Source organism: Erpetoichthys calabaricus, chromosome 4, assembly GCF_900747795.2.
Source record: "Erpetoichthys calabaricus chromosome 4, fErpCal1.3, whole genome shotgun sequence".
Lineage (NCBI taxonomy): Eukaryota > Metazoa > Chordata > Cladistia > Polypteriformes > Polypteridae > Erpetoichthys > Erpetoichthys calabaricus.
In genome coordinates, this window is record NC_041397.2 from 215,630,059 (window position 1) to 215,649,356 (window position 19,298).

General features: G+C 36.7%; 1 protein-coding gene across 1 annotated transcript in view; it reads left to right on the top strand.

The window, feature by feature from the left end:
- cep126 (centrosomal protein 126) overlaps window positions 1-19,298 on the top strand; it is a 94,287-nt gene that overhangs the window by 46,206 nt on the left and 28,783 nt on the right. Inside the window, exon 6 of the mRNA XM_028800290.2 lies at window positions 8,046-10,215. Within this exon, the coding sequence (XP_028656123.1) occupies window positions 8,046-10,215 (2,170 nt within the window). The remainder of the gene's footprint in view (window positions 1-8,045; window positions 10,216-19,298) is intronic.

The window sequence follows — 19,298 nt, forward strand, 5'->3', positions numbered from 1 at the left end:
GTAGGATAAATAGAAAGCAAAAACTTTATCAGTAGCTACTTTCTCAGTTCAAGTAGGCCAAGTGTTATATATCATTTTGTTTTTGAAGCTCCTTTCTGCTCCTGACTTGGATTCTCATTTTGTTCTTTGGTTTTGATTGTATGTGATTGTTTAGTTTGTTTCAAGCACCTGGCCAGTTACTTGTTTCAGTGTCACGTTATCATCTCCCAGTCGATCACTTCTCATAATAATCCTCGCAGACAAGAGTCTCACTACAATAAGCTGTTTTTTTATCCATGAAGAAGTGTTCACTACCTGGAAATTGAACAGCAGTTGAGCTAAAATCCATTTTTTGAGCCCTCACTCACTGCTAACCCTGGTCAGTAAAAGAAAACAAAACATAGTGAATATATGTACTGAGCATATTTATGTGCTGATGTTCAATAAGCACAGCTGAAAGAAGCCCATGACAAAATTGAAGAAATCAGTATGCCTTTTACCACAGTAAAATGTCTTCAGTATTTCATACATTCATAGGTTTCATTTTTGGTCAGTTAGTTACCGTATATGCTCGCGGATAAGTTCTCCCACGGATAAGTCGGGACTTGATTTTATCATATAATTTCTGGTATTTTATAATGTCGGTCGTATAAGTCGAATTCAAAAAAATCACACTATTGGTCCAAGAGATTATGATATGTTATTGCCCACCTGAGAGAGTAACCACGGAGCACACTGCCTTTTTCTTTTATGTGGGTATGGCAATGCACTGTATCAGCGTGTACTCCTAACCTCTCCCTCTCTCTCTCTCTGTTGTGCCTACATGACCACATGGTCATACCCAAACTATTCCCGAAGCAATGTTTGCACTGATTTGTGTTTTTTGTATCTCACATCCTCATACACCTTTATTGTAAGAGCATACCTTATGTACGATGGAGGGTTTGATCAGAAGAAAATATGAAGCTTGTTTTAAATTAAACGTTGTTGAAATAGTGAAAGAAATTGGTAACTGCGCTGCTGCAACAAAATTTGATGCGTCTGAGAAACTGATGTAAAAAAAATGTAAACGTCGCATTTTTGAACAGGCGTAGTATGATCGATTTTTTTGGGCTTCAAGACCCGACTTATATGTGAGTATATACGGTATTTCACATTTGATGTCTAACACAAGGTCCTATATTTTAATTTAAAATCTAGGGTTTTCTATTATTACTTTGAAAATGAAATGGACTGCTGTTTTCCTGTTATCAATACTTTGCTTAAAAAAAGAGAACTACTGACTATTTTATACATTTACAATTTTTTGCCTTTATACTAGCATTTTCAAAACAGATCATTTATCATGTAATTCCTTGATCTATTCTTTCATCTCTGGTTTTTCTTTACTCACTTAGTTGGACTTTACCTTTCAGTTCACACACTGCAGTTAGCAAAAGCCATCCAAATTCTCCTGCAGCTCATCATTCTGTTGTATCCCTTTTTCTAAAATTAACTTTGTTGTGACCTTGCTTTAGTACAGTTTATTTATAACATAACTCACTCTGAGCCCACCCATGTACCATTATTTTCTGAGTCTTGGATTCTGTTTTTCCCAACATCAGCATTTTTTACTCCACAATCAGAGAGCCAGGAGACATTTAAAACCACATTTTATAACAGGCTTTCCTCTGGACAGGTATTTTCCTATAATAGTTTGCAAGTATAAGTTCATCTTTCATTTGCGTTAAACATTTTCTGCACAAATAAAAATCTCTTCTGAAGTACTTAGGTATTTAACACATTAAACATTTGTTCAAATTACTATTTTTTATGAATTATTAGGTGAGCTGTCTGTCATTGTATTTTTTGAATTAAACATTCTTACATGCTTAAAACCAAATTGAGAATCACAGGGGCCCCAACATATCCTGGCAGTCCAGCACAAAACAGGGCAGCAATTCATAACAAATTCACTTTAACTCAAACAGAGGTAATTTGAAGTCGTTAATGTACCTAACAGGCAAATCTTTGGGATGTGGGTAGAAAACCTCAGGACGTAGAGAAAACTTGCACAATCATGGGGACAACACACAAGAACAAGTTCAGACAGCCAGTATTCCACCCTAAATTAAGAAATTTTATTAAAAACCATTAAATTAAAACATATTTTAAGAGTTAAACATCTACTTTGTTTGGTATAACTAGTGTTGACTGAGGGACTATACTACTGTTGGGGCACCTACCTGGTCGCCCCATTTACAAAGTCCTTGAACAGAAACTGGAGCTCGATGGCGCATCCAATAAAGCAAAACAAAAAAGCAGGTTAACTAAAACTTAAACAAGAGGCTTTTTCAGCCTTCTATCTGATTCGTCGATTTCAGGTAGGAGCTAGAGTCATCGGTCTTCTAAGTGAGATGCTCCATGCTGAGAGTGTCTCAATTTTATAGCGGAGGGACCTCAGGGAGCTGAGACTGTTTCTCTCTGTGGGTGGATTCTCAGAACTGTTAGCAAAAAGGGAGATGTTATCATCAAGGACTGCGCCCCTTATGTCCCGGAGTGGTAGTGCTTACCTCAGATGAGCCCAGAAGGCAAACCTCAGACATACACTAGGAATATTTTTCCTCAGTAGCAGTACTAAGTCAATTTATAATTTGGAGATCATGCATATGGTTCACCACTATAATATATTTTTTTTTCTGTTAGATCTATGTGAACCAAAGTAGTTTACATGTATGTTAAGCTATGTAATTTAAACTCATCAGATATGTTACAGTCAATAATGATATTCAAAACAGTGTTTTAAATGCTATCCAGAAATCTGAATGGCATAAAAAATTAGTTAAAGCACTCTACTATTTTTGAAGAACTTCATATTATGCTATGTTGGTAGTGATGTCTATGGATGGATAGTGTTAAATGCCATGTCTGACATGCCATATTTAATCTATGGGATGACAAACATACAGTTATGATGCTTTCCACTTCACCTGTATCTTGGAAGACTAGTGTAGCCATTCTAAATTATCAGAAACTTTACCTCCATTCCTCCCAGAATGAAGACTTTTTTTTTTCTCCAGAAAATCTTGGATGTAGTGTCTGTGTTGCTGCATTTTTCTATATACCCTGTATATACCCAAACTTGGAAGTCATTATTTTCAGATTTTGTTCAACCACTTGGACCTTAATGTTTTTGCACATCAGGTATCCAAACTATTGTCTGAAGTTAAGATGCCCAAAAGAATGCATAGGCTCTGATATGTGCCTAGAGCTGACAAAACTCTACTTTTAATTGTGTACTCCACTTCTTGCAAAATGCTAGTTTGTACAATGTTTTAAGATCTAAAATTAAATCTCTATATCATATCATTAAATATAAATATAACATGTTTCAATGATGTAATTAAAACAGCAAGGAAAGAAGAAAATCATTGCATTAATTCAAATTGAGTAATATTTCAAAAAATCAAATATGTGTAATATTCAAAGTTTATTACACATATATCAAAGTTAAATGTGTTACTTCTGGTAGAAGACATTAAATTTAGGATTATTGTTGATTATGTTTTTTTTTTTTTTTTTTTGGAGACTTAATATTGCAGATTTGCTTGTAACGCTTTGCCCTTTCCAATATCGCTATATGATGCCACACTTTTGGTGGTGTATTTTGAGTCAGGTAGTAGATCAACCCTAAATCACTCTCGGACCCCATCCTGTGATCTTCATAGATTAAATAATACAATCAAAAAAATATAAACAAAATGACAAAGAGAAACAGGCAAAGCTGAAACAATTGTATTCAATCAATCTTATTGAATTACACAAACATAAATTGCTGCACCAAAATCCATAAGTACACCCTGCTCCCAATACCAACATATACAGTATGCAAATAACACTTCTAATACTGGTAGTCCTTTTTTTCTCTTTCTCTTTCCCAGTGTGTCCAAAACGTGCTGTCCCAGACAAGCAAAGATTACTTTCCGCACACCCAAGTTAATTCCTCATGACTGTCCTATCCACTTCTATTTCAGAAGATGTCAGACAGCATAGTCTTCAAGGTGGCCACCTCGAAAAATGGGAATGGACTTCAGTCTTTAAGTGAGGCAATCTTCTCTCTGGCAGTGGATAGACTATGTTTGATGTTGTGCAGAAGTTGTGCTGAATCTCCCATCCTCTTACCTTTAGCAGACCTTGTCAACTGTTCTTCATACAAACAAAGAAAATGGAGAATTAAAGGAAGTGAACAGAACTGAAAAGGGGAATTTAAATAAACAATTTCAAAGATCCAAAATTCAAAAAAGACAAAAAGGCAAAGCCAAGTTTAAACTGAATTACAAAGAGGAAAAAAAAAACAAAAGACCATTAAATTCACAAGGACTAAAGAGGGCAGAGAACACTGTCAGACAGACAAACTAACTAGGAAGTCTCCAGAGAGTCCAGGTACTACAGTGAACTAATCAAAGATCATCACCCCATTACAATCAAAAACAATAACACAATTAACAGGACACAGAGTTATGATAACACAAGAAACCAACATCTGTTAGTAATAAAACAGTTAACAGAATTAGAGCCAAAGTAGAATATCTAAGGGAAAAAACACAGAAAACAAAATACAAAGAAACAAAAAATAAAATCCCAGCATAAGACTTACGACAACGCATAACACTTTTAAGCATTTAAGGAGCAGTGGAGACCTTATCAAGGTCTTCATATTCCCAAACGTATTAATAAAGTCAAACCAGTAGAATTCTTTTGATTAATTGGTGAACCATGAAGTTAAGGACACTAATAGAAATTAAAGGGAAGTACATTTAAGATAGAAGCCATGAAAAACACTTGTTCAGAAAAAGAATTGTGGGAATCTGGAGCACATTACCAAGTCATGTAGTTGAAGTGGAAACATTAACAGCTTTTGAAGTTTACTTGGATTAGATACAAGTATTAGCTAACCAAACAAGTTTAATGGACCGAATGGTCACCTCTCGTTTGTCAAACTTCTTATGTTATTATATACTTAAGTACACATAGTCCTTGTGACCACTGGGATTCCCATATATACACTTTTGGTAATCGAGTGTCAGAAAATGTTGTTACTGGAGGGATGTTAGACATAGCTATGGTCAAACACAGTAAGACAACAGATGATCATTATGTTAAAGGGAGTTCGCTAAATTCATAGTTATAAGCTAAACTAGATTTGTAACCATAATTTTCCTATCAAAAGATTGCTCAAAATATGTTGCAAGTCTTTTTAAAATTCCATAAAGTGAAATAGTTTTACAACATGGCCACAATGATCTCCCAGTTTATATATGATGGAAGTCATGTGTCTAACAACAACATAACATCTTAGCAACCAGATACATAAAGTGGTTCTTCCCCACAAAAAATAATTGTAGAAAATGTTGAGAAAATTATATTAATGTCACTTAGGTGAACAGAATCTTAATTTTATTGAAGGCTCCTTGGCCTTTGTTTCTCCAGACAGATTTCTTTATGTGCTTTCTAGATTAAATTTGTGATTGACACTGTAGTAGTACTAAAATTCTTAATGAAACATCTGTAATTATTTGTAAAGCAAAGAAAATGCTGTATTTGCTTGTTAAAATTGGGTTTGTCCTGTTCTTATTTTCTTGGACTTTCTAAAAGTTAATGCTTTGGCCTTGACAAGAAATGTGGCACCCTAAAAAAGAAAAATAAAAGGCTGATGAAACTCACATTTCTTACATTTAGTGAACATTTTTTTCTTAATCAGGAAAATATCTCTCCTATAAAAAATATGTAGTTAATGCATTAGAATACTGTCAATAAAATATTTTTTCAAACAGTACTCTCCCAAAACATCTTATAAAGTATAATTTACAAAGGACTGGAATATTGTCAAAAGTTTTGGTGAGCCCAGTTGGTATGTCTAGATATCGTTAATGGTTTAAGAATGTATTAAACACAACCTTCCATTCATCGCTTCTTGATATGGATGAAATTGTTAAATATAAATCAAGTTTTATAAATATAAGTCAATGATTAATTTGAAAATAATTTTTAAAATAGATTAAATTAATTGGGAAAGGTAATTATTCTTTACAGTTATTTTATTTAATTCTCTGTACTCTTGCATGAATGAAGAGAACAATCTTTTTTCTCCACAAAGACAGAAATCAGTTCTAAATTCTCTAAGAGTGAATATACTATATTTGATAGCTTTATTTTCCTTACTATACTTCTTTAATATACTCCTTTAATACTTTCGTTTCTGGCCCTGATTGTGTATACTCTTACTTTACATAATGATGCTCCAAAAATCAATCTTAGGAAATATAAGATGGGAATTCTGAATACTAAACCACATATGCAGTAGGAATAACATTAACAGTATTTACATTTGCATATTTCAGTAATTCACTTTCTTCTCCAGGATTCTATTAGTCTTGTCATTTCAGGTGAGTAAACACTAACATCACTCTTAGATAGTCAGATTTGACGTGCAGTAATAAATTATTTTTTAGTGAACTAACCCAATAGATATTTGCTGTGGGGCTGTGAGATGATCAATAAAAAGATAATATTATTATACTCCTGTGAATAGTTTGATTTTAATTTTATACTTTGAAGGACGGGTGATTAGATGGTATTAGCCACCCAAGGTTCCACAGCACCATTGTCAGGCAGGGTTTGAATGTTAAATGTATTCTCTGTAGTTACTGGAAGTATAAGGCAACTTTGAGTTTCGGGGTTTAAGGCATCTACCACCTAAGAACCCTGGTGAAGGGTGAGCATTCCAGTTTTCTTGGTGCTTGAAACTCTCCCCTAGCACAGTAAAACACAGCCCTTCATGTATTCAGTGCTTCTTTTACTCTGGCTCAATAGTAATTTACCCTATCTTATTTAAGGTGTCAGAATCTTTGTTTACTGTTTGAGGCTTAGGAAGAAAAATCTTGTGGCCTTTTTTTTCTAAGATGTCTCTCATATAATGATTGACCATTTCCTGTTTTATCTCTTTCTAGAGTTAGTGTCTAATACATTGTCATTCTAGCCTGTATCTGCTTAGAGTATTTTACAATTTATTATGTAATTTCTGATTGACAGATTCCCTTGTTCTTAGTTCAACAGCCTGCTAGTAGCAACTGGTTTCCTTTCTGGAGCATCAAAAACTCTAAGAAAGCTTTACATTTTCAGAGCATTGGTAATTATTGTCTAAAACAGAAGATTCTCATTCCTGAGGTTTTTTTGAGTAAAATAATTAATGCAATTCTTGATTTCTCCATTGCTGATGACCTGGACTAGAGCTCAAAAAGCAATTTACTGCCCCTGCAAATACTGGGGTCCTTTGAATACCATTCTAGTTATGAGATCAGTGGCTGTTTTGTAACTGCTACCTGTGCTGGTTTGGAAGCAGCCATAGCAACACCTACATTTTGAAGTATCGTACTATGTTCGACTACTAACTGATTAACAGTACTTATTAGCTGAGATGCCCGTATTTGAAAATTATAAACTTTGCTCTGCAGATCTGCTTCTTTGTGTTCAGTCTTTCAGTCTCTCAATCACTCTTCTTTTCTGGTCCAGACTTACGCTTTATTCATAAGGATTTTCCTGCAAAGTCTTAACAGTCCACTTTTATTTAACTGAGTGTCAGAGATTTTAGTGTTGTCATTGAATAGATTAGTCCTCCTCTCTATCAATTCCAGTGGCCTGGTCTTGATAATTGGATGACTCTTCTGTGCAGATTTTGTTTGTTCTCCAAATGTTTGTCAGGTTTTTCTCCTACATTCCAAAGACATGCATGTCAGGTTGGTTGGCAATGCCACATTTTTCTGATGTTAATGAGTGTAAGTGAGAATTTTTATCGAGAGTTGATTTCTGCCTTGTGTCAAATCCTGTTCAGATAGACTCCTGCATATCATCACACTATATTATACTAAGCACGTTATAAAGATAAATTAAAGCAATTAAAGGATATTGAAAGTATCCTTTGGTTTACTTAGAGTAATATTGTGTTTGAAGATGCAGGTTCAATATTTTCACATACAGACATCTTTGCTTCATTTATTCATCATTTAAAATTGTGTTTTTAATTACAGGAGTTTCAGAAAGAAGTACGTCAGCTGGCAAAGTCTGAAAGTTTATCTAGCCTAGACAGCTTAGAGAATGAAGAGGACAACCAAACCTCTTTGTCTGATAGCCGGTATTCTTCTAATACATCAGTGAATACGTCTCTGTCCTACATCTCCATACCACAACAGACACCAAGGAAGTATCTTGGCAGCTTTTCCACTCCTGCAGAGAAGACATTCTTAAGGAATGACCAACAAAACATCTTTGTTAATGAGCACTGGAGCCAAGACACCTCTTCCTTCTCTCAGGGACATGTGTATTTTAAAGCATCCAAGGATCAGATTAAGTGCTTAAGTGACAAAGAACAAGCCACAATGGATAAGACAGATCTAGAAAAACATGCAGATAAACAATACTTTTCTAGCATCAGCAATTCATCCTCTAGTGAACCAAATGTTTTATCGCCCAAAAGGCATCAGAGTGTACTGCCATATTATAAAGAGGCTAGACTTACAACTGCAGTGCAAGACATGTTTAAGAAAGAGCGTGACTTAGCAAACGGTGGCTTGTCAAACACACCCCCCACTAAAGCATGGGCTACACCTGATCCAACACCCAGAGATGTACCGATTTTACCACAGGAGCAACCTGAATTAGGACAGCCTGTCAGGAAGCCATCAGGCTATTACTCAGTACAGCCAAAGGCTACACCATTAATTCTTCAATCAGGCCAGCCCACTGGGGAGGTGTACTCTGTACAGTCATCAGCTACATCCTGCAGTTTACCAGGAAACACGGTCCAGTATAAAATGGATTTGGTAGGCACCCCTGAAAATCCCTCAGATATTGTTGGCCCTAACCATCATTCTAAGAATGACTTAAGCACTGTTTACCCTGCTAAGATCAGTGACAATAAATCTACATATTATGAATTTAAAAACAAATCTAACAATGACACAGACACAACTAATAATACATGTAAGCTAGGACACGCAGCTAAAATTAGTTTTTCTGAAGTAACAGCAGCCACACAGCCAGCAGAACCTAAAAAAACCGACTCTTCTTTCATAACCAGTCATAATTTAGGAAATACATGTGAAGCTGAAAATGGCACAAAGAAACTTAAAGGTATACTAAAAAAAAACAAAAATGTTTCCACCTCTAAACCAACACCAGATACAGTCATACTGGGCAAGCAAGGAACTATAACTATAAGGGACAGTGTTGAGCTAACCAAACTGAAAGAAAAAAAGTCAGAGGGCAGCAAAACAAAAAAGAAACTGAGATGGTTTGATGAAATTGAAGAGTCAATTGTTGAAGAAAGAGAGACAGGAGCAGATCAAAAAGAAATAAAAAATAAACTGCTTGAACAAATCAGTGAAGCAGATAACTTCCGATCCGCCAATGAAGATACTGTTAGAAGCATGACTGATGCTCCTGAAAAGTCTGTTAAAATGGATACGACAGAGGAGGTTGCAGCCCACACCACAGCTCAAGTTTCATCCACTGGATATCATTTTGCTAAACAAGCTTGGATAGATTCCAAAGTTCAAGACAATAAGCTGCCTGAGAACACTGTAGTGCCTAAATCAGAAAAAGCTACCCCTGTTCGGAAAGGAAAGCAAAAGTTTTCTAGAAGAGCTCGATCTGCCCGTGCTCATTTGGGTGCTGCCACTAGCAAAACAAGAAAAGGCACAACCATTAGACCTCGATCAGCAGGGGAGATCAACAGTGTTATTAAATCACAAGGGACAATCATTGTACCTCACCCACCACCAAAGCCTCCACCCTCAGATGGTCAGCAGGTCCAAAGTGTAAGCAGCAACAGACAAACAATAAGTAACCCGCCAAAAATCTTTTATAATGACATTAGTGCTACTAGCAAAGAAAGTATACAACTTGGGCCTCAAATTTATAAAGACATTACTGATGGATGTGCTCTGCCACAGGGTATACCCTTCACCAACAGTGCTGTCACCTTTACTCCATACCCTCCTTCTCATCCTGTTTCTTCACAAGAGGCCAAAACCACCTTGACAGTCAGTGCAGCTCAATCAGCCACGCAGAACATTATGGGAAGCTCGATACGCACTGCTGTCTTTGGAGAAAATGGCATGCGACTAGAACGTACTCCTACAGATGAAGAGATCACACTTCTGTGGCAAGATGTCCGCACTGCACTGGCACCCAAAGAAGGTATGTTTTCAACATAAGAAAATACTTTGCTAGCTATTGATATGTTATGCTTATGAGTGTTGTGTGAATAGTCTCTCTTTAACTTATATCAGTAAAATTTTCCATAATGCTTGATCCAACACCTTGTAAAAATATCAGTATACTGAGTCAGCTTCATCAGTGTAGCCTTTGAGGGAACATCTGATAAACCGATTTGCTGGAGAACCATGCTGACTTGCATATAGTTAAAAATCATTGAAACTACAGACATGATTCCTACTCTTACTGAGGAATTTTACTGGTAAAAAAAGATATTTTTTAAACAGGATTTTTTTTTCACACAAATTAAGAAAATTACATTCACACCTCAATATCTTTCCTTTAAGAAGGTCAAGTGTGCTTGGGTCCATCATAAATATTCTTCGAAACACCATAGGAAGGCATATTGTGGATTGTCTTTTGTCTGTCTACTTCCTCTACATTAATTGTCCATAGCTAAAAAAGATTTCTGGTAGCCACTGTTTTTGTACAAACCTACATCCCTGTTTTTTATTAGTTACTGATATATCAGATTTTATCATTGTGAAGATATTATGAATAGGACCATTTTTGAATGTTATTTAGCTATTATTATGTACTAGCAAAATACCCGCGCTTCGCAGCGGAGAAGTAGTGTGTTAAAGAGGTTATGTAAACATATATACATATATATATATATACATATACACATCCACATATATATACATATATCAACATATATATACACATACATATACACACATACATATATATATATATATATATATACACACATGCAGACACATATACATATATATACATATTTGTATATCTACATATATATATACATATTTGTATATCTACATATATATACACATATATACATATATATACATATACATATTTGTATATCTACATATATATACACATATATACATATATATACATATACATATTTGTATATCTACATACATACACATATATCTATCTATCTATCTATCTATATATATATATATATATATATATATATATATATATATATACACATACATATATAAGCCCACCAACAATCTGCGCATGGTCCTGTTTAATGCTAAAAACAAGAAATCGACAGCCGAAACACGAAACGCAGTTTATAGTATTCCATGCAATTCTTGCTCAGCTGTATACATAGGACAAACGTCAAAAAGAATTTCAACACGTGTACAGGAACATCGCAACGCTGTCAGAAGAAAGGACGCACTATCTTTGATATATGCACATACTAAATCGACAGGACACACATTCAACTGGGACAACGTGAAAGTAAAATTTAAGGCCAGTACAAAAAGCGCCAGAGTTGGCCGAGTCTTGGCTATCAGATGAAAATGCCATCAACAGACACTTGGACATAAACCCAGCATATGCCAACTTAAGAAGGACATATGCACTTTAATTTAACGATAAACCCCCCCCCCCCCCTTTTTGATCATACGGACTTAGTCACCTCCACCCCCCCCCCCCCCCCCTGAATGTGTTGCTATATATTGCCTTTGATTCTTGTAAGTCTAAGCATTATCCTCTGATGAAGACCCCTGATAGGGGTTGAAAGCTCAGGAATAAAACTATTTTATGATACGTGATTCGTTTTTTCTCCCTTTGTGGATCTCCAACTGCATATATATATATATATATATATATATATATATATATATATATATATATATATATATATATATATATATATATATAGCTGATTACCCAGTGGATTCGCTCACTGAGTGCAAGAGAAAAAAATAAAATGTATGTATAAAATAAGTTTAATTGCCAAATTTATTTTTCCACAAATAAAAAGCACTTACAATAACATAGAAATCAATATAAACAACATTAACATCATTATCATTTGAGAATATGAAGTAATATATAAGAAGCACATTGCATATAAATATAAATTATTAAACATTAAAATGTTCTTCTATAAAACGCTACCGTGGCTATTCGTTTGTCTGTCCAGGATTTTAAATCAGCTGTAGCTCGCAAACCGTTTCACCTATTGACTTGAAATTTGGTACACATATACTACGTCACGTCTACTATTCGCTTTCCCACACATATGAACACATATATATATATATATATATATATATATAATATACACATACATATACACACACATACACATATATACATATACATACATAGTGCGTCGCAACACGGGCTGTGATTGTTACATGGGAGGGAGAGGACAAATCACAGCTTCCCGCTTTCTAATCGGGCTTGTGATTGCTGCTTTGACGGATGCCCAGATCCCACAGTATTTCCCCATAGGAGAGGCGTTAGGCAAGTGTAATTGAATAGCGGTGCTGCAAGTTATTACTCTTTTTATCTTTATTTTATTTTATTGTAGAATCAACTCACAGCTGCGCGCACCAGTGCGTGCGTGGCGGATGCGTACGGCTGACGTTTTCATTGTCTACCACCTTCGCTAATCATTCTTGAGGCAGATTGAAGACTTAAGTGCCAGCTTAACTGAAAAATTAAAGAAAACATACTAAGTTTTAAAAAAAATCAGTTTTAATGGGAAAAGATGCCGACGAAAGAAGAGAAGCAGCGGGACGCTAGGGTGAAGAGCTGCTCATTAAGCAGCAAGCGCATCAACCTCTGAGCAAACGAATGGTAAACGTACAGAGAAAGAGGATAAATACTATGAATGGTCATGTCAAGTGTATTCACTCCACGTTATCGTGCAGTGCGCTGTTACTGGTATTTTGATAAAAGAATCTGAATAACATATAAGAAGCGTATAAATTATTAAACAGTAAAACATTAACATTTAAGAAGTAAAGATACATTGAGTACTACTGTAGTGCTTTCGGGTATAGTACATTTTTTGTTTGCCCATTACATGCATAAATGTATACATTTTTTGGTGTACCTACCCAAGAACACGCGACATGACCCGGCAGTTAAAAATTTATCGCTCCAGCAATTTTAACTCTGTTACAAAGTCATCTAATATGGTATTGCAAACGGCAGCGGGAGCGTTTCTATAAACTCAATTTAAACTTACTGTTTACACCGTGCTTTGAAGATGCATAGTATGCGACACGTGTTTCGCCGTAATTGTGGGCTCATCAGGAGTACACAGTCACTGCACTCCCTTACGGGAATCGATCCTCGGACGTAGAGGCGAAGCCCCTAACGTTGTGCCACGGCGTGAGGTTCGTTCATTTGACAGCATGTAGATCGGGGTAATTACATTGCAGGCATTCGTAGTCTGATTCACAATCTGATTGTATGGGTGGTTACCTACCAGGTAACGCTTGTGGTTGGTGAGCAAGTCGGCTAACTTCTGCCACGGTGCCCTCTTTCAGTTGCGAGAAGCAGATCATACAATGGTTGAAATAGTTTAATATATATAGTAAAATCACCGCGCTTCGCAGGGGCGAATATGGTATTGCAAACGGCAGCGTTTCTATAAACTTAATTTAAAGTTACGGTTCATACCGTGCCTTGTTTCATATTCTTTTCCTACCTTATCAATTGTGTAATGTGTTTTTTGAACAGGTTTGATTCATGGAAGTGATCACTCCTGCTGCGTTCAGTCACTTCACGTGAGCCGCTCTCTTGTGTGATGTTGCGATGTCCACGGGTTTATTTAATGTTAGCTAAGACCCGGCAGTTAAAAGTTTCTCGCTACAGCAATTTTAACTCTGTTACAAAGTGATGCAAACTCTCGTTTATACCTCGTGTCTTCTCATTAAACTTGTATCTCGCGAATATGGCATTGCAAACGGCAGCGGGAGCATTTCTATAAAGTTAATTTAAGGTTACGGTTTACACCGTGCTTTTTTATACCTCGTGTCTCCTCATTAAACTTGTATCTCACGAATATGGTATTGCAAACGGCAGCGGGAGCGTTTCTATAAAGTTAATTAAGACTTACGGTTTACACCGTGCTTTTTTATACCTCGTGTCTTATGAAGATGCTTGTATGCGTCACTCACTCGCTTCTTATTGTTTCACTGCCTTGTCAATTGTGTAATGAATGTTTTCTTCAGCGCTCTTTGGGGCTCCTCCTTCTTTTCTACGTACTGAGTTCACAGTCAGTTCATGTGATTACGTGGGAGGCGTGATGACGTGACACGCAACTCAGTCTCCTACGGCCATCTTGCTGCCTTCCATTACAGTATATGGACAAAAAAGAGGTTCCAGTTATGACCATTACGCGTATAATTTTGAAATGAAACCTGCCTAACTTTTGTAAGTAAGCTGTAAGGAATGAGCCTGCCAAATTTCAGCCTTCCACCTACACGGGAAGTTGGACAATTAGTGATGAGTGAGTCAGTCAGTCAGTGAGTGAGTGAATCAGTCAGTGAGGGCTGTGCCTTTTATTATTATAGATCAACTCCTATCTGCGCACACCAGGGCGGCCGTGGGCGGATGCGTATGGTGTATTCACTCCACGTTATCGTGCATTGCGCTGTCACTGGTATTTTGATAAAAGAATTTGAACAACATATAAGAAGCGTATAAATTATTAAACAGTAAAACGTTAACATTTAAGAAGTAAAGTTACATTAAGTACTACTGCAGTGCCTTCGGGTATACCTCATTTTTTGTTTGCTCATTACATGCTTAAATGTATACATTTTTTGGTGCACCTACCCGAGAACACGCGACATATAACCGAGCGTGGGAGAAGCATGGATTTTAAACACGCGTTGAGTTCATCTGCTGGTCTCCCTCGTGAAATAACTGGTAATGTTTGACTAAAATCTACAGCGAGTAAAACGACATTACCTCCTATTTTTTTTTTTTACGATCTCTGAGATCTTGCTTTTTTCGGTTCAAGGCTTCATAAGCTCTTTTATGTTCTATGGTGTACTTATCCCAAGCCATCATCTTTGAATGTTGCAAGACTTTTGCCTTGTATGTAGATCGGGGTAATTACATTCATTGTATTCCTAGTCTGAATCACAATCCGATTGTATGGGTGGTTACCTGGCACTGTAGGGTTGCTACCCGTCCTTTAAAATACGGAATCGTCCCGTATTTGAGAATGAAATTGCGCGTCCCGTTTTGAATCAATACGGGACGGAATTTATCCCGTATTTTTTTTATCATTTTTTTTAAAGCAGCGTCTCATGCAAATCATCCCACACGCATTTTATGAAGATGCCTCCTTTCCTACTTTTGATTGGGTAATACTTGATGCCATCGTTAGTTTGATTGGTCTTTTTAACTGTCCAGTGAGGAGGGCGGGTCTTTTAAGTAGAGTCTGCAAACTGTTGGCACTGGGATGTGGCACCCGCTGCAGTATGCGTCCCTTATTTTTTTGTATTAAAAGTGGTAACCCTACCTGGCAGGTAACACTTATGTTTGGTCATGAAGTCGTCTAAAATCAGCCACGTGCCCTCTTTTAATTGTGAGAAGCAGATATATATAGCCAAATTCTCGCGCTTCGTTGCGGCGAAGTACTGCTTTTAATTTTTTAAGAAGAAAGTAAAACCTTTTTAAACGGATCGAAAATATACCAATAACAATTTGTTAAGGATCTGTTTTTTTGTGAACCTCGCTTTTCACAGCTGTCCCGCTACGGCGTGTGTTTCGTTTATTTGACAGTATGTAGATCGTGGTAATTAAATTCATGGCATTCGTTTTCTGAATCACAATCTGACTGTATGGATGGTTACCTGCCAGGTTACGCTTGTGGTTGGTCAGGAAGTCGCCTTACATCCGCCACGTGCCCTCTTTCTGTTCCCAGAAGCTGATCATAGAATGGTTTTAATAGTTTACTTTCAAATAATGCAAAGAGTATGCGACACGTGTTTCTCCTTAATTCTGGGCTCATCAGGCATACACACTCACTGCATCCCCTCTCGAGAATCGAATATCGTCAGCGCCAGAGTTGAAGCCCCTAACGTTGCGGTCAGCAAGTGGGCTAACATCCGCCATGTGCCGTCTTTCAGTTGCGAGAGGCAGATCATAGAATGGTTGAAACTGTTGCCCCTAACGTTGCGCTACGGCGTGTGGTTCGTTTATACCTCGTGTCTTCTCATTAAACTTTTATCTCGCGAATATGTTATTGCAATCCGCAGCGGGAGCGTTTCTATAAACTTAATTTAAACTTACGTTTTACACCGTGCTTTGTTTCCCTTATGAACATGCTTGTATGCTTCACTCGCTCCCTTCTCAATTGTTTAATGAATTTTTTGTTCTTCGCTGTTTGTGGCTCCTCCTTCATTTGTCCCTACTGCATTCACAGTCTTTTCACGTTATTGCAATCCGCAGCAGGAGCGTTTCTATAAACTTAATTTAAACTTACGTTTTACACCGTGCTTTGTTTCCCTTATGAACATGCTTGTATGCTTCACTCGCTCCCTTCTCAATTGTTTAATGAATTTTTTGTTCTTCGCTGTTTGCGGCTCCTCCTTCATTTGTCCCTACTGCGTTCACAGTCTTTTCATGTGATTACGTGGGAGGCGTGATGACGTGACACTCAACTCCTCCTCCCACGGCCATCGAGCTGCCGTCCATTACAGTATATTGTGAAAAAAGAGGTTCCAGTTATGACATTACGCGTTGAATTTCGAAATGAAACCTGCCTAACTTTTGTAAGTAAGCTGTAAGGAATCAGCCTGCCAAATTTCAGCCTTCCACCTACACGGGAAGTTGCAGAATTAGTGATGAGTCAGTCAGTCAATCAGTCAGTCAATCAGTCAGTCAATCAGTCAGTCAGTCAGTCAGTCAGTGAGTCAGTGAGGGCTTTGCCTTTTATTAGTATAGATCATTAGTTATTATTAATATTATTATGTATCACATTATGATTATTATTAAAGTCAGCACTCATTATCTATGAGGACTACATTCATGAAAAACTCGGCAGAAACAGAAACCACAGATACTAAAGCATTGATCCAATAGGTAAAATTGGTTTAGGTTCTAGTGGACTCTATTCATTATACACCTTTGCTACCCGTTACCATAAACACATAATTTCATGTATCGAGTATCAACTATGCTCACCACAATGCATTTGTGCTTATGAACTCTTAGCAAAACACTTTTCTTAGCACTATGCTTCATTGCCATTGTAGAAATTTGAAATATTTATTTGAAAAACAGCATGAAACACTAAGAACACATGGAATATTATTAGAACATGGGGACTTGTTAACACAGCAGAAGCCACAAGCCAAATAACGATCTATTATTTCCACTCTAAAACTCCACTTCACTCCCAGATAATCAATCAAGGTATGAGCTGGGAGAAGTTCGTGCACATTCTAAGTCGGTGGGGGGATGGAATAGCCGGCTGCTTGCTGCTTGTTTTTATCAGCACATTTACAGGACAAAAGACGCTGGCGGAGAGGTGCGAATGGATTTAAGGTGGGCAGGATCTACGACTTTTTTCGTAGGCTCTGGTAATTCTATTGTTAAGGAAGCAGTGTATATATAGTCGAAGCTATTGGAGAAACAAATTCTCTCCCAGAAGAGTTGTGTATTATTATACATAGGGAAAGGAAATGTAGTTATTGTTATTGTTTTTCTTTATTTTTCCCTTGTGTTTTGCTTTTGTTTTTTAGTTATTCTGAACCTTTTTGCTTTTGACTGCTTTTCAGCCATTTTTCGACTATTTCTTTACCTGTTAGTCTGTGATAATTCTGTCCTACTTTGGACTGACCTGTTCTTCATCTAAAGCCATAATAGCTTTCATGATTTAGGACTTTGAAAAATGTAGAATTCAGTTTTGTAATTTTTTTGGAATTTGGAATTACTTATCTAATTTTACTGTTATTTTCATGATATCACCTAGCACCTTATTTGGATGGCAGGCACTGCCATTTTGTGCATTTTTGTGTACTGTTAAAAATAGTGTTTACAGTCGCTATGTTGTTTCTTGTCACCTGACTCGGGGGTCTCGCATGGCATATCATGTCTTTACTTCCTACCTATAAAAGATGGTGACATACTGTAGAGATCTGTGAATATTATGCATAAAACACTCACAAGTAAATATGAGCTTAGGGTTTTCTGGGAAAAAATTTTGGTGTGTCTATTTTGACTATGATTCTAATCAGCTTTTAGAGCTTTAATTGCTAAATTTTGACAGTCTTTTAGCTTCAGATGTTTTGCAAGTTTTCTCAAAACAATACTCTGTTTTTCTCGTCTCCGGTGCATTTCTTGGACTACCATTTCACCATAGCAAATTTCTAACATATGATTTTGAGTTGCACTACATCATGGTTTCTCAAAACTATTGCAATTATTAGTCTAACTATAAAATGTAAAAGCAGCTAATATTTAATTTTCCTGATGGTTTGGTATTATAACATTACTAAGTATGTCAGTACTGATCCCCTACAACCCTGAATACCTGTATTACAAGAATACCTAAATTATCTTTAATTTTTATTACACATTTGGTTATTAGTTTTTTCTTCCATTGCTGTGGCTCTTTGCAGAGTTTTTTTTTAATACATTTATTTATGAAACCTGATTAATGTATTTGTTTTAGCTCAGGTTTATCATCACTTCCTCAATAAACTTTTTTAGTATTTCATAATTACAGCATGTTTGTTAGTGTAGTTTGTCCCACCTTGTGTGAAGTGTTACCAGGACAGGCTATAGATAGATAGATAGATACTTTATTAATCCCAGGGGGAAATTCACATATTCCAGCAGCAAAAATATTAAATTAAAGAGTAATAAAAAATGCAGATAAAAAAAACAGACAATAACTTGAATAATGTTCAACGTTTACCCCCTCTGGTGGAATTGAAGAGTCGCATAGTTTGGGGGAGGAATGATCTTCTCAGTCTGTCAGTGGAGCAGGACAGTGACAGCAGTCTGTCACTGAAACTGCTCCTCTGTCTGGAGATGACACTGTTTAATGGATGTAGTGGATTCTCCATAATTGATAGGAGCCTGCTGAGTGCCCGTTGCTCTGCTACGGATGTCAGACCGTCCAGCTCTATGCCAACAATAGAGCCTGCCTTCCTCACCAGTTTGTCCAGGCGTGAGGCATCCTTCTTCTTAATGCTGCCTCCCCAGCACACCACTGCGTAGAAGAGGGCACTCGCCACAACCATCTGATAGAA